This window comes from Engraulis encrasicolus, chromosome 7 (genome assembly GCF_034702125.1).
Source record: "Engraulis encrasicolus isolate BLACKSEA-1 chromosome 7, IST_EnEncr_1.0, whole genome shotgun sequence".
NCBI classification, from domain to species: domain Eukaryota; kingdom Metazoa; phylum Chordata; class Actinopteri; order Clupeiformes; family Engraulidae; genus Engraulis; species Engraulis encrasicolus.
The window spans coordinates 50,547,732-50,569,524 of record NC_085863.1 but is presented as its reverse complement, the minus strand read 5'-3'; the positions used below and the strand labels follow the sequence as shown (position 1 = coordinate 50,569,524).

General features: G+C 42.0%; 1 protein-coding gene across 1 annotated transcript in view; it reads right to left on the bottom strand.

Moving 5' to 3' along the window:
* stag2a (STAG2 cohesin complex component a) overlaps positions 1 to 20,946 on the bottom strand; it is a 25,807-nt gene extending 4,861 nt beyond the window's left edge. Inside the window, exons 1-26 of the mRNA XM_063202265.1 lie at positions 20,671 to 20,946; positions 19,341 to 19,447; positions 19,009 to 19,087; positions 18,275 to 18,430; positions 17,701 to 17,797; positions 17,517 to 17,593; positions 17,057 to 17,261; positions 16,255 to 16,406; positions 15,480 to 15,553; positions 15,165 to 15,288; positions 14,722 to 14,820; positions 13,925 to 14,004; positions 13,589 to 13,696; positions 12,518 to 12,626; positions 10,125 to 10,242; positions 8,764 to 8,867; positions 8,328 to 8,420; positions 7,925 to 8,014; positions 7,048 to 7,251; positions 6,414 to 6,484; positions 5,231 to 5,318; positions 4,801 to 4,881; positions 4,331 to 4,423; positions 3,313 to 3,484; positions 1,570 to 1,709; positions 691 to 792 (exon numbers count right to left, since the gene is read on the bottom strand). Of these exons, the coding sequence (XP_063058335.1) occupies positions 691 to 792; positions 1,570 to 1,709; positions 3,313 to 3,484; positions 4,331 to 4,423; positions 4,801 to 4,881; positions 5,231 to 5,318; positions 6,414 to 6,484; positions 7,048 to 7,251; positions 7,925 to 8,014; positions 8,328 to 8,420; positions 8,764 to 8,867; positions 10,125 to 10,242; positions 12,518 to 12,626; positions 13,589 to 13,696; positions 13,925 to 14,004; positions 14,722 to 14,820; positions 15,165 to 15,288; positions 15,480 to 15,553; positions 16,255 to 16,406; positions 17,057 to 17,261; positions 17,517 to 17,593; positions 17,701 to 17,797; positions 18,275 to 18,430; positions 19,009 to 19,087; positions 19,341 to 19,384 (2,760 nt within the window). The 5' untranslated portion in view covers positions 19,385 to 19,447; positions 20,671 to 20,946. The remainder of the gene's footprint in view (positions 1 to 690; positions 793 to 1,569; positions 1,710 to 3,312; positions 3,485 to 4,330; positions 4,424 to 4,800; positions 4,882 to 5,230; positions 5,319 to 6,413; positions 6,485 to 7,047; positions 7,252 to 7,924; positions 8,015 to 8,327; positions 8,421 to 8,763; positions 8,868 to 10,124; positions 10,243 to 12,517; positions 12,627 to 13,588; positions 13,697 to 13,924; positions 14,005 to 14,721; positions 14,821 to 15,164; positions 15,289 to 15,479; positions 15,554 to 16,254; positions 16,407 to 17,056; positions 17,262 to 17,516; positions 17,594 to 17,700; positions 17,798 to 18,274; positions 18,431 to 19,008; positions 19,088 to 19,340; positions 19,448 to 20,670) is intronic.
* Between the last annotated feature and the right edge of the window lie 847 nt (positions 20,947 to 21,793).

The window sequence follows — 21,793 nt, the reverse complement described above, 5'->3', positions numbered from 1 at the left end:
ACGTCTAGTCTGTTTCGGTACATCTGACCGTGGCCGTGGAAAACCACTTAAGTGGCTTTTTTGTCCGTAAGTGAGCTTCGTACATGAGGCCCCTGAGGTGGAGATGAGGTCGCGCTCAACAGCAAATCGCACGGCCCTATTAATTTGTGCATGTGAAGTGTCAAATCGGGTCGTAGCACTGCTTTAACTGTGCGATTTACGCACGAGCCACGACCTGGATATCAAACAGTTTTGATTTTCTTGCGACCCCGCGATTGCACTATCGTGAGGCGAAATCGCTTGTCGTTACCCCATGTACACTGCACGATGCGAGACTCACGATTGACCTGTGATTGAGCAAGAAATCGGCCCGACTCCCAAAAAGTCGCGCGAGTGCCAAATCGGGGCAAAATCGGGGCAAAAGTCGCACAGTGTAAGCCCAGCTTAAGTAAGCACACACTGAAACTCTGACCAATGCCATGCCTGATGAGTAGACCCTGATGTGTAAAAACTTTTGAAATAAACCAGTCAGTCAACTTCAGTGTGTGGACTGCCTTAGTCTTGATGGATTAAAATGCTGCCCTGCACCTGGACTCAGTTAGGTGGGATGTGCATTACTCTTTCAAATATATAACAGTGCCATATACAGGATAAACATTTTACAGTGGTGTGACGTCAGTTATATTGGATCCACAACTAACACGGTCTTACCTGCTGCAAGCTGAGGATGAGTGTTTTGGCACACTGGATCTTATCGATCTGCCTGGTTCTGCTCATGGTCTCTTTAATGATGTCACCATAGTCATTGTAGTACTGAACAAGGGAGAAAACACATGGCAGCAATGCCAGTTATGTCAAGTCAGTTTATTTACCAAAGTACATGAAAGTCCTTCTGCACAAGCCTTTAGTAATAAAACAAACAAAAACATTTGGAAAAACAAAAGATTTCAACTCAAAGTTTTTCATGAAGGAAGTGATATCAATTAGATCTCTAGGTGGAACATAAATAACATTAAGGTAAAGAACACATGTTAAAATTAAGAGAATTAAGAGGGATAAGCATGATCAAAGTAGAGCGTAATAGAAGTAAATAAGATAGAAATAAATGTAATGGGGAAAACACCCTTGTAACAGCAAACTCCATTCTATTTTCAACTTAACCACTACACGCGGCAGACACGTCTGTTCAAGAGACATACAGACAAGAAAATAGGATCGACTTAAACCATTTGACTTTGTTGACTTTTAGGTGTGACTTGGTCACTGAACGGTGGATCGAGCCACCATGTGCGACAAGAGTAGGGTCAGTACCCTTTAACTTTAAGAAGCTTACGAGCACTTAACCGAGAGCTCCACTTCCTAACACAACTCATCTCTACTGACCAATACTTGTCCTATATCCTAGCTACTCGAAACACTGTAATGCAGCATTCTCAAACTTCACAACACCAAGGCCCACTTTGAAATGTGAACAAATTCTGGGGAAAAATATCTGTAACCAATACCTTGTGCTGATAGTAAATGTAAGTTGCGTTGGAAAAAAACATCAGTGTAATGTAATGTAATGTAAAGCTCTGGTAAGCAGCTCACCCTCATGTACTGCTTGAAGATGTCCGCTCCAGTGCTCATCTCCACCACGTTGTAGATGATGAGCTTGCAGTAGCCGGCCAGCAGGTTCCTCCTCTTGTGGAGAGCTTCGATCTTCCACACTTCGTCATACCGCTGATCATCTGCGGAAAAACAACAACCACACAGCTGAGTGGACAACACACACAAAACACTAATGTGCACAATAATTCACAATCACTAGAAATAATAAAGGTTTCATCTGTAAGTGGAAGGGAAGAAAGCACTCAAAAAATATTTTGGCCTGATTGCATTACAGTATATCACGAAAGTGAGTACACCCCTCACAGTTTTGCAGATTTGTGAGTATATCTTTTCATAGGAAAGCATTGAAGAAATTTCACTTAAACACAATTATTTGTGACCTTTTAACAACATATTTAACCGCTTAAATTTCTTGTTCACTCTGAAAAAAACCAAAATACAGCCATTAATGTTTGAACATGTACTCACAAAAGTGAGTACACCCCAGATTAAAATCCGGTAGAGAAGGGGCTGTGCTGGCTCGAATCGTCTCGAAATGAAACGAAATGAAAAGGGAGGTCATCAGTGTGCGTTTCAACCTTTCTTTGCATTGAACTTTTACATTTTGAGTCTGCATCTGGCTTAAATAGATTGGTGTGAGATTTGAATGCAATCCTATGGAGAATATCATGATCTGCTTCTGTAGTCACAGTGCATGTTGACATGCATGTTTCTTTTAGGTGTATTTCAGATTGCCAATGTTGACAGCATTCATGCATCCCCAAACCATGTCAGTCCCACTACCATGCTTGGCTATTGAGAGGATACACTTTTTTTGTAAAACTCACTTGTTTACCACCACACATGCTTGACACCATCTAAAGCAAATTTGTTTATCTTGGTCTCAAGAGACATGAACAGACCAAGGATATGGATCACTCAAACCATGTCGTGTGATCTGAAGAGACCAAGATAAACAAATACACGTTAGATGGTGTCAAGCATGTGTGGTGGTAAACAAGTGAGTTTTACAAAAAAAGTGTATCCTATCAAAAGCCAAGCATGGTAGTGGGACTGACATGGTTTGGGGATGCATGGATGCTGTCAACCTTGGTAATCTGAAATACACCTAAAAGAAACATGCATGTCAACATGCACTGTGACTACAGAAGCAGATCATGATATTCTCCATAGGATTGCATTCAAATCTCACACCAATCTATTTAAGCCAGATGCAGACTCAAAATGTAAAAGTTAAATGCAAAGAAAGGTTGAAACGCACACTGATGACCTCCCTTTTCATCCCCTTTCATTTTGTTTCATTTTGAGACGATTCGAGCAAACACAGCCCCTTCTCTACCGGATTTTAATTTGGGGTGTACTCACTTTTGTGAGTACATGTTCAAACATTAATGGCTGTATTTTGTTTTTTTCTGAGTGAACAAGAAATTTAAGCGGTTAAATATGTTGTTAAAAGGTCACAAATCATTGTGTCAAAGTGAAATTTCTGTAATGCTTTCCTATGAAAAGATATACTCACAAATCTGCAAAAACTGTGAGGGGTGTACTCACTTTCGTGATATACTGTAGATGGAATTTACAAATCATTCACAGCTAGCTGATTTGGTTTTATATGAATGTACTTTGGCTAAAGAAATCAACAAAACTAAAAAAATAACAATACGACATTGCATGTACATATATCTGGAGATGTGTGAGTGGTAGTGCAGACAGTGTGTATACCAGTGTTGTTCTCCTCGTCCTGGTAGACGAAGACGTGGTCCTGGACGAAGCTGAGCAGCTCTGCCTGCAGGGAGGAGTCGGGGCTGAAGACCAGCGGCTCCAGCGCCTCGCGGCCCGACGACACGATCTGGTGGCTGAACACCAGCAGCACGTCGCACAGCAGGGTGAACGCCTGGAGGGACACACAGACACGTACACACACAAGTACACACACAAGTACACACACACACGTACACACACACACGTACACACACACACGCACGCGCGCACACACACACACTTCGTGTTAGAAGACATTGATAAAGAGGGCCTTCTGTTGCTTGGTTTCTAATTATACCACATAAAATACACATGAAAAACATGTTCATCTAAAACGAAGTGACAGAACTGATATGGGGAAAAAAGCATGATGTCGTCTCATGATGCTGATGAGACAATTTCATACGGTTGTGATAGTCTCCATAGAAAAGTCTTAGGGCTGTGTTTCATCACTTTTGGTGGAAATAATTCATAAATCACAAAATGAAGGTGGATTTCAACATTTATCTTAATCCTGTGTCACTGTGGACAACTAAGGGCCACAAACCAACCTTTGGAGAATGACACATCAGAGGGGGTATTGCTCCTCAAATCACTTGAAATAGCTCATACATCATAAAATAAAGGTGGATTTTACCACTTTATTTTTAATCTTGTGCGAGTGGAAAACAATGTCTCAGAGCAGTATTACTCCGTATTACATCAGTGCCAGGAGAGAGGTTTAAGTGGAGTGAGTAGGCTTGACTGACTGTCAAAAGATACCGTTTTATTTTAACAAGTTACGATAGCCATAGGCTCATGTCTATAACAGGAACTGCACATGCATGGGACTGCAACGCCCCCCCTCCATTTTTCATGCTTTCAAAAATAAGCACTACTTTCTGTATTACACCAGAGATGGTGAAAGCGCAGAACCTAAAACGCCATTGATTATTATGCCACACACACGCGCACACGCACGCGCACACACCCAACTGACCTGCTCCTTGACAGCAGTGTTGACGGTGGCCAGATACCTCTGGCACATCAGGCAGAATGCCCTCATCTGCTTCCTTAGATTCACCATGTCACCCTGGGCAACAGTAGAAGAAGGGAAAAGAAGAACACAAGGAAAAAGCAGAATGAGATAGAGCTCTAATGGAGTAACAAAATGGAACACACAATGGGAAAATATAACACTACAAGACTTAGAGTGCCGGTATGATCACTCTAGATGACAATTTGATAGTCTCTGATCAAAGAACAAAATGCTCCGCTTTGTTATGCTGTAAGCATTTTAAGTTTAATATTTCACTAGGGGGCTTTTGGGTGCATATCGTAGCCTTTTGCCTAACGGCTACTTTTATTCCAAGGTTTTTTTTCTTTTTTTTTGCATTTCTGGGTCTCAAATGAACAGCGGTCACATACTGAGGCAACGTTTTAATAAATTTACATCCCTGGTTTGTTTACCTGTTTTGCAGTGCCTTTAGATACCTTGGCGAGTTGCCACAGAATGGAGAAATGTGTGCACTGCAAGGCATGGATCACAATCTGTGGAACAGACAGGGGCGTGTTAGTGCAGGACTCAACAGGGAAATGTCAGTGTTCAGATTCACAGCACAATTACTTCACAAAGAATTAACTGCTATACCAGAAACATTACTTACTTTAGTTAGTAGTAATATCGATAATAGTTGGCAGTAAAGGTTATAATCGCCTACTACTGTCAATAAGTGTATGTTTAGTGAATGCTGTATGTGTGTGCGTGTGTGTGTGTGATGATGAAATTGTTAAGAAATAATAAAAGGTGTGACTTTCCATGTCACAGGCGATTCAAGAAAGCCCAAGTAAGAAGCAATTGGAGACTAGAGTAGTGTTAGCGTGTTTGCAGCTGAGGCACCTGTTGTGGCATGTCCCCGTTTTGGAGGCCAGTGTTGAGGAGTCTGTAGAGGTTGGTGAAGAGATCCCACCTGGAGAGGTCATGAGCACTGCAGAGAAGAAGAGCACAGATGAAAACAGACACATTCACAGCAGGGTTTGACGTTAACTTTGTTTGGTCCCCGGCCAATATGGCTAGTGGTTTTCCCGAGTCACTAGCCATTCAGCCTTTCTGCTAGCCAGAGTTTTATTGTCCATTTTCTTCTTTTGAATATTCTTGCATTTAAATACAAACAACTAATGCAACTACTGTAATTTGTCACACCAAAGAATAAGTTACCAGTCAAAGTGGCTAGTGAGACTGAAATCGTTACTAGCCACAGCCAAGTTTTACCAGCATTTGGCCGGTTGGCAGGTGCCAGTGTCAAGCCCTGATTCACAGAGACCTCCTTATTTTTTTTCATTTATCCTTTATTTAGCTAGGATTGTCCCATTGAGACTAAGAGTCTCTCCTGCCACGGAGTCCTGGTCAAAATGTACTAGAAGCGGTTGTGCGAAGTGTGTTCCAGGGACCACTGGTGGTCCGGGAGGGATTTCATATGCTTTGCGAGAGGATTTCTACAGTGTCTGCATTTCCAAGACAGGCTAGCATAATACAGTATTTGTAACATTTTTAAACATTTCTAAACGTTTTCCTTCACAAAAATAACAGAAACCTATGAAAATTAAACAAACTACATCTGTCAGTTGAATTGAGCAAACTCGATTCAGTTGACACATGGTCCCTGAAGACAAATATTGGGGCAAAGTGGTCCTGAAAAAGTTTGAGGAAGAACATGCACGAAGAGGAGGAAGAGACATTTAACCCTTGTAAGGTGTTCGGGTCATTTTGACCCGTTTTTGTTTTTTGCTTGAGAAAAATTGTATCAATTATTATTATTTCACACTGAGATTCACTGGCTTTGGCTGATTTTCTGTGAGGAACATGAATCTGGAAGAAAATTAGTACATCAATGAAACAATGCTGATCACGGTATGCAATTGATTTGATTTTATGACCCCCCCCCTTTTTAATTATTTTTCTATATGATCGGGTGAAAATGACCCGAACACCTTCTATGTCACATAAGCACGTACACCTTACAAGGGGTTATATTGTGTTTCAGGGCGGAAGATTTTGCATTGTGGATGAGTGCATGTCTTACTTGTGGAAGGCTGTGATTCTTTTCAGTGTAGACAAGACCTGATATGCATCGTCCTCGTCAGTCTCCTCTCCCTGTCGATGGAAAACAAAGTTCAGTTGTTATGAGGTTGATTAGAAGATTACGTTGATTCAGTACATTACCTGGTTCTTACATCCCTACAAGATTGCTGGTGACACATTTCCATTCAACTTGTACTTTTTACACTTTTATACCAAGTAACAACCACAGGGGCCTATGCTAAGAAGCTGGTTCAGGAGTAAACCAGGTTAAGTTAAGAGGTAAAACATTCTATCATTTTAAGAAAATGAAGACTCAAGGCTCTTCTATTAGATGATTTACCTCTTGACACAACCCGGTTTACTCCTGAACCAGCTTCTTAGTATAGGCCCCAGGTTGTTCTTGGGATAAAGTACTTGGATTTACCAGTAAGTGTCCATTGATATGAACACAAAACCATCTGTTGTTTCAACTGCATGATCTGATCAGTACCCATCTGACCACCACAAGCAACAACAACCATGATCACAGACAAATCACTCAGTGATTGTCCCTAAAACTCACCCAATCACTCTAAACATAATAAAATGCACATAAACACTCAAAATTAGCAAGACTACGGCATTCTGGGCCTGACCTCCTGCAGGAACTCCTCCAGCAGGCGGTTGAACTTGTCGATCTGCTCGTCGAGGAGCTGGCTGCGTGCGATGTCCACGCGGTTGAAGATGGTGTAATCCTCGTTGGAGAGGGCGTAATAGGTCTTTGAGCACGCCTCCAGCACGTCCGTCTCCGTGTGCTTCTCCACCACCTCGCGCACCTGACGCAGCAGGGCCTCCAGGTGCTGCAGGACCAGAGACATATACTTGCTTCATGCTTCATAATTGGCCTCTGCCAAGGTCATCAAGGAATTTGCTTATAGAGATCCGAGAGGTGAAGTACATAAAGGCAATGACCATTCCATTTGTGCGATCTAATTTGTCCATGTGGGGGCAGCATACAGTAGGAAAAGGAAGATTTGTGAGGCACTTCACACTGCCCACCACTAGGAAAGCTTTAGAAACATACACACAGGGCCGCCAACAGGTTTGGCTGGGCCTGGGGCAAAGTCAAGTCAAGGTCAAAGTCCATCACATATAATGTAATAAGGATCCAATTCTGGGCCCTTCCACTCCCTGGGCCCAGGACTATTGACCCGTTTGTCACCGCCCCTTATCAGCAGCCCTGCATTCACACAGTTATTTTGTATCGCCGCCTCAGACATCAATTATTATGGCAAGACTGGACCAGCATTGCAAAACCCTGCAATGTTATGCATGCACTTTGGTAAGGACATGTGAGTATTAATCAAACTCCTATGTAGAACTGCTTTTTTGCATGAATTACACCTAAAAAAAAAAAACACTTCTTCACAAATATCACAGATATTGTCTTTTGTACAGGGCGTAAAATGTGCAAGTTTTAGGATTTAAAGTACTTGGCTTGTCAACTGAGAGGATAAATTGTGTGGAACTGACCTTCTCGAGTCGTCCAGTGGTGAAGATCTCCAGGTCAAAGTACTGGGGCAGCTGCAGCAGGTTGGTGAGCTTGGTTGCATCCACCGAGTACTGGAAACACAACAAGACAGGGGTGTATTTCTCAAAACCACAATTGCTAACTACATTAGCTACGTTGTTGTTGTTCACAAAGCAATTTCCCATTGGTAACTACCGAAGTTGCTAACTGGCAGACAACTACGCTTTCGAGAACCACAGAGCACAAGCAGTTATAGTAAAAAAAAAATACTAGTGCACATAGGGAAAAAAACATTTGTTATCATGTTGAATTATGATTCTGTTATCACCCGAGTTCAAATGTCTACACCATGGTTAGAGGGAGCTTTCAACTACTCCATATAGTCAAGTCGTCGTGTTAACTTACCTTTGCCAGTAACAATGGAAGAGCGACGGCAAACATCTCTGTGATTCTGGTCCGATCATCGAGCTGAGTTTTTTTTTCTTTGGCTGTGAGAACCTGTGTTGTATGGAAAAGGAAAAAAAAACATAATGGTAAGTCTGACGGTTATGTCCTTTCAGAATTAGGTAATATTGGGACTGTGGTGGTGCGTTTATAGTCTTGTTGGTTTGTGTTATTTGCTTCACTAAAGCCGGTGTGTTGGGTGAGGTGTTGATGTGAAATACATACGGATGTGGCAGCAGCATGCATATGTTTGTGTGTGGGCTGTTTTATTGATGCTTGTGTCAGGTGGGTTTACATGCTTGTCGTCAGTGTGTTTGTCAGCATGTGTGTGCTTGCTTGGCCCTGTGTTTATGAGTGTGGGAGGGCATGTGTGAATTTCTGTGCGTTTGACGCTCACCCTCTTGCCCGATCCTCTGCCCACGGGCGGGTGGCATTCACAGGACTGGCGAACAGCGCACAGCATGATCTCAATAAGAGCTGTCTCCTGACGATCTGTCAACTCTGGAACACGATACACATGCACAGAGTTTATAAACACACACCAACCTCAATACAAATATACACCGACACATAGTTTACAAATGCACATCATCTCAGCATGCACCAACATCAGTTGACGTACAGTACATCACATCAATAAATAGTTTACAAACACAAAGCAACTTTGCTGGATAAAAACCTCCAATAGCAAGCAGAAACACAGCAAATTGAATAATATAGAATCAACTAAAGTAATGAATCTATTGAATCCAAAAGGACAACATACAATAAGTAAGTCATGTGTAAATAAATAAATAACTTTCTGTTGAGTTCATATGAGGATTGTCATGTACTGTACCCAGGGCCGGATTAAGATGGCCTGGGGCCCCTAGGATACAGGTTTCTGTGGGCCCCCCCAGAAGGCAAATTTACATACAGAGCGTCATAATTACGAGCTGGGAATTAAGAATAACAACTACTAGAATGACTACTAACTGACTACTAACTGTTATCAATACAACAGATGAGTTTTTCTTTTTTTCTCTCTTTTTTATTGGATATCAAGGAACAAACGAAAAGAAAAGAGAAAAGAGAAAAACAAAACAAAAAAACAGCACAGATGAGTTTTTCAATTTGCATCTCACAATCCTGCAATTTTTCACCTTTGGCCAATCAGGAGCCCTCTGGCTGCAGCCATATCTAACCTGTGCATTAATCCAGCCCTGACTGTACCTCTTTGGCTAACACTGATAAGGAACGTAACACAAGTTACAACTTGAATGTCTCCACTCTCTTTCCAGTGATTCATCTACATCTACTTGTCACAGGGTGAAAGGCCTGTAGTGTGACCATTAACGAAAACAAAAACAAGCTTTAAGCCAGGGCTTCAAAAGGGGCTGCCTGGAGCCACTGCCAAAGCGCTTGTCTTTGCTTACTGAGTGGAGCACTAGCCTTTGACCATGTGGTGGGGCTGTTGCTCTTCTTTTGGTAGGCCACATGCAGATGTTACAGAGGAATAAGGACAGCATATACAGTAGAAGCACAATTATGGGAAATTATAAGCTACCAAGTATTCATCAGTGCTTTCCTCTGAAGGACATGAACTCATGTTATATTTTAAGCAGATTGTATTTAGAATACACTTGTACTTTCTTATAAATTCTTTCAATTTTTTATTTTCTTAAAATAGAACATATAATATAATAATGAATTGCAGTGTATGAAGTGAGACGTAGTGAATTACTGCAGTGTATACGCAAGTATATGGTGATTCCCTACCTTCTTCTCCTGGGAAGGGCTCGTCCAGTAGCAGGCTGATAAAGCTCTCCCAGTCCTTCAGCAGCTCAGAGGCGCAGTCCCACAGGCTGTCCACTAGGTACGCACCATGCTCATGGAGCTACACACACACAGACACAGAGCACACACACGCTTTGCAATTGTACGCTTTGCAAAAGTTTCCAGTCTTTTACACAGATTATTATTATTTATTTTTTTAACTTTTCCATGGTAAATTAATTTTACATGACTTTACTGCAACCTGCATGTGTACAAGTTTTCATTCAGTACTTGTCGGGATAAGAGACCTTAACCCTTTCCACTCACTCTATGGTATAGTAGTAGCTACACATTTTAACAACTCAAAATACTGTCAATGCCGGAGAGGCTACAGAGGTCTGGAAATAATCAAATGAAATAGTATAATGAAAAACTTAATAGAATGGTGTAGTTGCCTTATTAAAGAAAGAACTACTAAAATGCCATGATTTGTCCAGGATTTCCATGACCATGGCAACCCTGATCGTTTATTAATTGTAATGCTACAGAGCAAACAAATTTTAAAAAAGAAGAAAAAAATGAAACAGGCATTGCAAAAGAGCAAAATGTGAGAAAAGAGTCTTGAGCAGGACCTGTTGCCATCATGCAAGTAGTGCACAGGAGCACTGATTGGACTGAATGCTTAGGAGATTTGCACTTGGGCTCTTACTACTAGTGTCAATATACAGTTAGGCTTCATTAGCGTTGAGTTTGCACCAATTACTACAAGTCCTGGTCCGCCCCAGATTGGCTTACTTACTCATAATCGGCTGGAACTAACTATGTTGCAATTAACGCCTTAAAGTGGTAGTTCGCTATTTTAGACATTAAGCCCTGTTTGTGTGACTTCTGGGGTGAAGTAAAGATGTTCTCATCACAATTTTGACATTTGGTGCTGAACGGAGCATTTGGGTATCCAAGACTGCAGCCCCCCCACCTTTACATTGACTCCAATAGAGCACTCAAGCAATCGATTATAAAATGGCATTAAACTTTTGTTTGAGAAGACATGGAACTCACCGTGTGGTCAGTGGTATACAGCGATAAATTGACCCGAAAATTGCAGCGAAATATGCCTTCTAACTGTTGTTTAGCATTTGGCGGACCTATTTTTCCCCAGACGCCGTTGAATAGCAGTAGACATCCAGCCAGTAGGTAGCGATAGTGTGTTGTTTATGTAGACATCAAGGAGCGTGGTAGAACGGCTATCTTTGAGCGGGACTGGCTACAAAAACTACAGCTTGCATACAAACCATAGATAGTAACGTAAACAAACGCACCCCCATTTCCGGTCGCGCGGAGTAATACTAGTCAAACCAATACAATCAATGAAGACGGACAATAATGAATATATCTTCTCTGGAAGCGTATTTCGCGGTGATTTTCGAGCCAACGTATCGCTGCCCACCTCTGACCACTCGGTGAGTTTCATGTCTCTGCAAACGAAAGTTTAATGCCATTTTATGATCGATTGCTTGAGTGCTTCATTGGAGTCAATGTAAAGGTGGGGGGGCTGCAGTCTTGGATACCCAAATGCTCCGTTCAGCACCAAATGTCAAAATTGTGATGAGAACATCTCTACTTCACCCCAGAAGTCACACAAACAGGGCTTAATGTCTAAAATAGCGAACTACCACTTTAACACCAACACAACAAGACGTTGGAGCAAAGTAACCATAAGCCAACCAGACCAAGTGGTGTAATTGATTTGCAATCTGTTGCAATATACATTTAATAACATTTCTGACGGATCATTTTCAAATTTGTGCCTTTCGATTTGTTGCATTAGCTCCAACCCCATATCTAAATATGCACTTATAACATAGTATAATGTCATTTTGACTTATAACACTTTGATTGATGAAAATGATTGCTCAATGTCCACGCAGTGAGACTCCTTAAGCCTGGCTCAAACTACACGACTATCGCGCCGATTCTCGGCTGAAAACCCCCCTTATGACAATCGCTGGAACGTTACCCCCCAGGATCATCGCAAGCGATTGTTGGGACAGATTTCCTCGTCGTGAGCGACGTTCCAAGATAGAACTTTGGCAGCTCAAAAAGTCGCCGATGGCAAATTGTAGAAATCAAACAGTGTTTGATATTTGCGACTGGAAATAGAACGTCGGGCATTGTCTCGGTGACTGCGAGCAGCGACAAGATTGACAGTTGCGATTCTCTTCTAGTGTGCGGTGCACCCCGACGCCAAAATCGGACACACAATCGCTAGTCGTGTAGTTTGAGCCTGGCTTTAAGGGCAACAGTTGCATTCTCAATGACCAGTTGAAGACGGGTAATGTGTGTGAATGAGAGAGTGAGTGCGAGTGTGCATGTTCGTGTAGGCCCGTTACACTTACCTCACTCTCCAGGAAGAAGAAGACGGTTGTCTTGATGAGATTGGCGTTTCGACACTGTCTTCCCCTCCTGGGCATGGCATCTTCATCAGCACTGCGTTGGCTAAACAACCTGCAACACATCGCATCACATCCTGTCAGACATACCCCTGCCACAGATATGGGGATAAGATATTTCTCTCCGTTTCACCAGCAAAGGTTAGGTTACACAGCCACTTCAGTTTGAAGTTATCCTACAGCAGATAAGTAGTCTGGGTATCCCCTGTGGCAGCTGAGGTGCTGCATAGAATTTCACTTTGAAGTCAGTATGGCTAACCTGTCAATTCCATTCTCAGCTGTTGCTGTGTTCAAGAAATCAAACGTCAATGAAAAGTGAACATTACACATAATCAATTTATCTTAATTTATCTTAATCAATGGTCTAATTGGTTGTAACTCATTTTGAAAGTATTAAGAGGTATTTGAGAGATGCCAGTGTTGGCCAGACCAAACTCTGCCTTCAAGCTTGGTGTAACAGCCAAAACAAAATGGGGCAAAAGGTGGTGACCTTAATTCACATCACATTTTACAAACTTAATCACAAACGTAATCCAGAGTCTAGATCCAAAAAAGTGTCTCCAATATGAGGTCATCTCTCCCTTACATAATAACCAGTGCCTTTAATTTTCTCTGGACCATTGATCCAAAATATTATTGACAACAATACGATGGCATCACGCATTTCCAAAATAATCAGATCCTTGGGTGCTTTCGGGACTATTTGTCAGACTAAGGGTTCTTTTTAATATCCTAATTCCTGTCCTCCCTTGTGCTTATGGCCTTGTGATGACGTCGCCAGACATAATTGACAACGGATGCTTATTTCCATATCTTGCAAAAGTGTAATTCCAATGTCATTTTCTCATAGGCAATCGAGATGATGAATGCGGAATAGTGCTCCAAAAGTTGTTATGGCTAGTCTGACAGCAAGGAAACTTTGCTGTCTCCACGGAGGCGGGGCGTCATCAATACGCGAGGCCACAAGCACAAGTGGAGTACGGGAGTGTGCATATTGGAATGCACCCTAGAACTCACTTCTTGTAGAGGAAGTCTCCCGCTGCCACAGCGAGTGGTCGATGGGCCGAGTACACCAGGTGATACACACTCTCACAGTCCTCTGACGTCAGGCATTCATCACCACTCCTGCAACACAACCACAGCCGTTAGTGTCTACACACAGACACATACTTCAAAACACAAGTTGAGTAAAGGATAAAGTATTAAACCACACTAGTTCATGGCCAGTGGAAAGAAGCCAGAACTTTTCCATTGAGTCTGATGTAGTTGACAGAATGTCAAACTACAGAGAACCCCCTTACTAGCGCTTTAGGTGTTCCATGTAAACAAAACTGGATAAAGAACTTGACTTACTGCAAGACCAGGGTCAAGAGTTTGACAGCCTGAACAGCTACGTCATACTCCTTATCCAACGTCATGGACACGATGCGATCCTGAAAAACACATTGGGAAAAAAAAGACAGAAATTGATAACAAATGTGTAGGTCTAAGGTACTGCCGTCAAAGGGTGAATTGGTACTAGGGTAGAATGTACTTCGCCACGGATTTTGCCTAAACTGACCCTGCTTGACTAACTGCAATCATGAACAACAGCAGGTGAATATCTAATCAGTGAGGACTAGTGGCTCTATATTAATGTTTAAAAATGAGACAACACAGCTGAGATGGAACTAAAATTCCCACTTAATGGGGAGCCCCTTGCATAACATGTATCACGTTAAACACACAAAGGGTCATCCCAGTCGGAGAGGCTCGATCATACCTTTCCATCCGGGCCAAGTTCAGGGTAGCGTTAAATGCTGGGTGGATAAGTCAAATAGCTGCCTTCCTCTTTGCAACTGACCATACGCTCTTGTTCTTCAACAAAGATATGGACTTGATTTCAATGGGCTTTTGTGCAGCAGTACGTACGTAAACTACAGAAATATAAAACTCCAGGAGGTATGTACGTACATGCCCCAGTCCCATTTCTGAGATCTTTCACGTTACATTTCTTTAATTTCATTTCTACACGATTTGAGTTTCCCTTCACCAGCTTTCTGTCAAAGACATGTCTATGTATTGCACATAAATTGAAACTATAGTGAACACTGAAGCATGCACATTCGAGCATGTCTCCTACTAGACCGGATATGAAAGCATATGATCACCTTGAAACGACTGGTGAAGAGCTCCAAGCGGCTGTTGAGTTCCCGGTTATAATACAAACCCTGCAGGGCGGTCAGACACTTCAGACGCACCTCGCCTTGCTGAGGGACAAAACAGAGGCACACAGGATGAGATATTGCAGTGCCTTATCCGAGCTAGAGGAAATAAGAGACTACAGGGATGAATTATTGTAATAGTTCATGATAAGTTGCAAAAAAACAAAACTGAGACACACAGTTGGAGACACATTTCCTTACAACTGCTACATGTAAAAGACACGTGTTTCGCCCATTTTCTTTCTACACATTTCATGCATCTGACGTGCTTGGTCCATACTGTGGCTCGCTGCAATCATTGTCACTCAGTCTACCTCCCAATAAACCACCAAGCACAGGCACAGGAATACAAACGCTCCCCCTCATGTCTCTTCATTCTTAGCACTTACCTTATCATGCATGGTCCACCCCACGTATTTAAGGTAGCTGTCGTTGAGAAAGGCGTCGCTGTACATCTTCATCCAAACGCCAATCTCCTCAATACAAATGGCTCTGATCTCCGCTATTGCATCGCTGAACACACAGAAATAGTTTAAAAAAACAAGCACATTCAAACCCATTAACAATGGTGTAAAATATTACAGAGTTATGCATGTATAAGTGCAAAAACTAACCTAAACCAATTAATGCATGTATAGACCAACTACATTAAAAAAACAACATCTAACAGCTACTACATCATGTAATTTAGATCAACAACATACCGATATCGGTGTATGAAGACACCTTTGAAGATTGCATTCATCATATTTTCAATTTCATCCTGATTTTCGTGGAGCTGCAAAACAACATGCCAGTATATGTGTCAGAAACTGGAGACACCGTCATCTATAAAATGAGTAGTGTGGCCCATTAGAAAACAATACAGTGTAGGGATGGCACAAACCGCACCGAAAACCGAAACCATACAATTCACACACATACCGAACCGAACCGTGCAATCCGTGGCAAACCACAATTCATGTACTGCCCAGAAAATATGTAAAACAGAGGTTCTACGAGTATCTTATCCAGTCTCTCTGATTAAAACATTAGCGTATGAGACCAATCAGAGGATGACACAACTAAAATCACACCATTTTCACATTATAAGCCTATACAAAACATATATAGGATATTTAGTGATAAGTCCGATTCTATTAGCCAATTGAAAGAGGGCATTTGGAACGCTCAGACAGCGCACATCAGCTGACAACAGTTTAAGTGCAAGCGCAGGTTAGCACAAGAGGCAGTTCTCAGACACATGCAAAAAGTCAAATTCAACCTGCGCATCATCACTTTATAAATGCAGTTATATAAATATTGTTTAATATTCCCAGTGCACCATTTATCATGAACTAAAAAAAAAAAAAGAACCGTAGAGAACGAACCGAAAACCGCGACCTTGACACTGTTATTTGAACTGAACCGTGAATTCTGTGAACCGTACCACCCCTAATATGGTGATATATGGTATAAATGAGCATTCCAATGTCTCACCTCCTTGCGCTTCTGGAAGAGCAGCTCCACGCGCTCCACTGACCGCTTGCCGATGGTTTTGTTTCGCTCGGCCTCGTACTGTCTCTGAGTGTTGTCCATGTTGATGCTGAGGTTTAGCGCTACATTCACCAGGGCAGTCATCAGCTTCATTGCTGGGAACACACAAAGATTTCATATTTCACAAACACAAATTCTTTTTCCATTACAGGACAGTCAAGATATAAATTCATAGATTTAAAGAGTTTTGTTTTGCATGTTGCATAGAGCAAACATTCCCATTTGATTCAATACATTGCTTGTTCCAAAGAGAAAACATAAATGATCACACAATGCCTTTTCAGACCATCATAGAGCTATGCCAGTGCTTGGTTTTACGTTATCTTCAACAGGCTGACGTGTCTGCCCCGAAAATAGCAGCATTCAGGAAGTGAAAACTTGATTACCAAAGTGCACCAGCTAAAACTCAGTTTTTTTAAGCACACTCTGAGCAGGAAAGTGCTTCCAATGGACTGACAGGTCTGAAAACCGCTAAGCTCCAGAGCGGAGAGTGGAGAATGCCACATCTGGGCAGGACTTTTTTGCACTGAACGTGAAAACAAGTCAATGAAATCAGTCAATGAATTAATTTCTATACACTTTCTTGGAGCGTGCTGCTTACAACGGACTGACTGGTCTGTGAACAGAAAAGCTTATGGTTTACACTTTTGCTGGTGTCCAAGGGGCGATTAACACCATCACGCAGAGACGAGTTGAGTTGTGACCGTCACCCGAAGTTGAGCCATTAAGTGCGTGTTTCCCTCACCTGCTAGCGTGCTGGTGTGCCTGAAGGCTCGGACCTGGGAGTCGGAGAGGCCGGTGAGAAGCGAGATGATGGTGTCCATCATGTACTCGTCGTATATGGTGCTGTACTGGCACTGCCGCACCAGCACGCCGATGAACTCGCAGAAGTTGGACTTGAACTTCTTCCACTGTGGCCCCGCCATGGTCAACGGATAATCTCCGCTATCCTAAAAATCACAACGACAACAGAACAGTTATAACACATCAGTTGAATTCAAAATAATTAACATGTTATAAACATGGTTTTTTTTGTTTTTTTTTTAAACATGGGTCTTAATAATTTACATTAAACTTGTAAATGTACAGGAATGAATGTGAATGAAAAGTCGTAAAGCCATACATGTACATTTGAATGTCAGCATCATTTGAATGCTGACGTGTGCACTTAAGCGAAGAAAAAGAGGAAAAAACATCATCAGTACCTCATCAAACTCCTCCGTCATCTTCCGGATGATCTCAGAGTTCTGCATGTGTCGGAACATTTCCGAGCTGACCGCCCCTATAACGACACAGGAACAATGCATTTGTGTTCTTTGGCTTGGTCATCTACACCCAGAGAAATACCTACGTTGTTTTCAGGGTTTTTTTTTTTTAACAAGAACTTACCTTTGCAGCCGGAGCACTGGATGAAGAAGTTGATGAGCTCCAGCAATGCTGTGTCTCTTTCATTTTTGTACGCCTCGATCCAGTCATCCACTACAGACTGCACAAAAAAAGAAAACACACGAATCAGTACAAATTGACACATTGGTTTTCACTAGGTCAGTGTAAGCGTAACAGTGTTTTATTTTTACTTTTTAGTTGGGTCCAAACAACTCTATACAATGGCACATCAGTTTGCAATTTTCAATACATGAAACATAGCTGAATAAAAATTCTCTCAATCAGTAACAGATACAACCTGAGGTACAAAGCTACGTATGCATCTTCTCACACAAACATTCGGCTGTATGAAGAGTGACTTAACATAGAAAAAAATGCATGTGCACTGAATTTCATGTTAAATGGGATACACAACAAGAACACAGGTGTAAACTTGTTTAAATCATGGAATGACACATCTGACATTTTTGGTGCATATTTACGCAATTCAGTAGGAAATCCATGCAAGTCTTAACATGTGGCCCCCAGGACAGTGCAAATGTAACCGTGTTGTCTTTGGCAATAATGTCACACTAACCTGCATGGCACTCTTGCCCAGCTTGACCACCTCGAAGAGGCTGAGGTTCTCCATGCCGTTCTCCTGGTGGTGGCCATTCACGCGGTTCGGCCCGGTGCCTTTGCCTCCCAGGCCCTTGCCCTTCTCGCCTGCCGCCTTCTTCCCCTGCTTTGGAGCCTGCGCATGCACAAAACAAAAACCCCACTGTGTAATACATGCTGGGAAAGGTACCAGTTTAAATGGCAATTTGGTTGTTACAAAATATCCGATCAATATCACTTTCACATAAGAAACAGGTACACGACAAATTGTCATGCAAGCAAAAGACAAGAGGGAACATTACAGTTTGTGAACCTTGGGCAGCAGAAGAGTAAAGTGCACTGTGAAGGATTGTGACTAGATTAGGCATTGCACCTATGCTGCTCATTGAAACTGTACTGTCTGCCTATTGCCAAATTTGATCTTTCCATAAATATTTAGTAAGTAATAAACTAATATTTGTTTGTATGACCAACGTATACTATGTTTTGCAGCTGAACATGTCTATTTCTGGACATTCACAATGGCAGACATGGAGAAGATCCACCTTTGCATGTATGAAAAGTGCAATACTTCGAATTTGATGGTGGTGGTAAGTATTTGTGAAAAACATAACATTTGTGAATGTGCAGCATCAATACTGGAAATGAACTACTCAAAATATTACACAGTGCACCTTAAAAGTGGACAGGCTAAATAGGTAGCCTTTAGCCTACCTTGGGCTTCCCAAGCTTTGCATTGCGGCCCTCCGGATCCTCTAGGTCAGTATCGGAGGAAAGCGGAGTGTCGGCCTCCCTATAAAAAGGAGGATTGAGGAAACCATGAAGGATGCATGTGGGCATGTTCATCTGTTCAACCACTCAAGATGTCAAATTGACTTATCAATTACAACAAAGCATTGGTGATCACCTATATCCTACAGTCTACTACAGATAAGGTATAAACTTGAAGAAGAACTTTGGGGGAAAAAATCAGTAAAGCTGACAAGTTTGGCCCTCCCAACTGTTTGTCATGGAATTTCTAGTAAATACACTGAAGTTGTACTTACTGAGGAAAGTGAAAGTCTGAGTGGAGCTCCTGTGCCTCTATCATTTCTTTACCATTTTCTGTGACCCAGTCTAGTTCTTGAAGATGCTCTCTCTTCCACCCGCACCTCTGGAGAGATCAATGACAGGAACAGAACACATGGCACGAGGGGTCACCAAAAACATATAGGGCGAGTTATGCAACATTGTAAAAAAACCGCCTAAAAATCACAAGCGTGTATGCGTTTAAAAACAAGGCAAAAGAAATACATTGAGATGTGTGTTCAATTAAGCTGTAGTTCGCGTTGACAGTTCCTGGTTTGGAAGAGTTAACTACCTGTTACAATGTCTGAGAAATCAAACATGCAGCTCCCTGTAGAATTAAGTCGCTGACTTGCCGTACTTGTCTTTCAAGTACATGTCCGGGCATTTCACGGCATACCCCTGCTCTCTGTTAGCACCTGATTTCAATCGGTCACAAAATATAACGGCTGAATCGACAAAGGTGCTTGCTGACAACTCTACAACCTGGTTAGCTGTAAAAGTATAGCAGCTACCCTATTGCTTAGATAAGCTGTTTAGCGTTAGCTGCGGAAGCTAGGAAAGCTGGTCAAGCTCAGCTACACACCAACCAAATCCTTTTGAATATCAAAGTGAACAAACACGAAGTTCACATACACGCCGTACACACAAATAAACAGTTTTACAACTTCCAGAAAATGGGGGGTTGTGTAAAATGATGAGAAATTATAACAGGTTCTTGCAAAGCTAGCAAGCTAGGTTTGTCACGCAGCTAGCTGGATTTGTCGATGTTTGTTTATTTTTGATGCCTTGTTCGCTGGTTGCAATGTCTTTCCAAAGAAGCTAGCAGCCCAGCTTAGAAGCTAACGAGACTCTCTTCCGTAAACATTGAAGCTAACCATAATAGCTAACGCCGTGTGACTTGTTATTTGTATTATATGTGTTAGTTGGGACGTTTGGTGTCCATGCATTTCAAATGATAAAGGGTATTGAGGTTTGCAACCTCGGAGACGCGCTTAAAAGGTGAAATGTCACATGCGGAAATGCGCGTCTCGCTAAAACAGACATTTGCGACCCGAGTAGTTCTGGATGCAAACTGCGCTAATGTTAGCTGGCGCTTGCAGCTGTCACCAACTTCGCTAGCGAGTATGCTAAATTGCTAGCATAGCGCCAACAGCTTTGGTAGCTCTTGCTACAGCTGTAGCAGTTGCTCCCGTCAACAACATTTGTACATTATTTATCATTTTTAAACAAGACATCATGCAGCACTCTTTGATGCAAGTAATAAAAGCAACAAACTCAAAGCACTGTATCCGCCATTTTACAACTTACCTCGTTACAATCAAACAGCGTTAGCTACACCAATCAATCAAAAATAATCCAGAAATGACACTTATCCACTGAATACTGGAATTCTGAATCGGAGGCATTGATTGTCACGCGCACGTGCGAGATACATTCGGGAAAGTAGCGCTAGATAAATTATCGGACTACTTTCTCCCCTTGTGCTGGCATGGTACAAATTGTATTTTCGACAGCTAGGAGACTCCTATTACGCACACGCACCACCAGCAGGTCGTATCGAGTATAACACATGGAACGTCAGGACCAGAGTCCAGACTCAACGAAAAGTTTCACCCTGTTACATTGTTACAAAAAAGAACAAGTGGGATCTTTGATCGCACCGCTTCCAGCCAATTAATTTCTTTGTTTCTTTCTTTCTTTAATTGGGGTGTACAACAACATGTCCCTGACAACAGTCAAGGAAACTTCCTCCAAATACGGTATTAAACAATCTTTCACATTTAAAGCATGGTTTATAAATAAGAATAACTCTGTCTTTATTTAAAAAATACATGTGCATTTGCCTCAAAAGAAGGTTTATCTGCTGGTATAGGCAGGTCCCTCACACATCCACAGGCCATTTTCAAACTATATCTTCACAGGCTGAATCCACTGTCTATGATGATGGAGCAATGTAACCTGGCTCTCACGAAGATGCACGAAGCACGAAGGGTCTGCGTGAGAGCCAGGCTAGGAGCAATGGGCCTCCCACTCTAATTTGTGGGCCAATCTCCAGGAAAACAACCACCACAACATTATTGGCCCATCAGGAAAATGTCCTGTATGCCAGATGACCAGTCCAGCTTGTTCAAATAGCCCCAAATATATCACATCTTGACCCTTTATGTCAAAGTATATACGTTTTTGATATATTAAAAATAATTTTAGTGTCAGACAATGCTATTTACAAGAGACAATTCAAGCATCATAGTCAGACCAGGGCCCCGACATTGTGCCCTCTATGCCCCCCAGACAGTCAGCCCCACCGGGGTAAATATCAGCAAAAATAATTCAAAAGGATCACGTCATGTCAATATTTTGCCTTGGGAACTCAAATGGGTAGAATTGCTGTGAATTTACAATGCCATCATAAAACAAATGAATGAGTGAA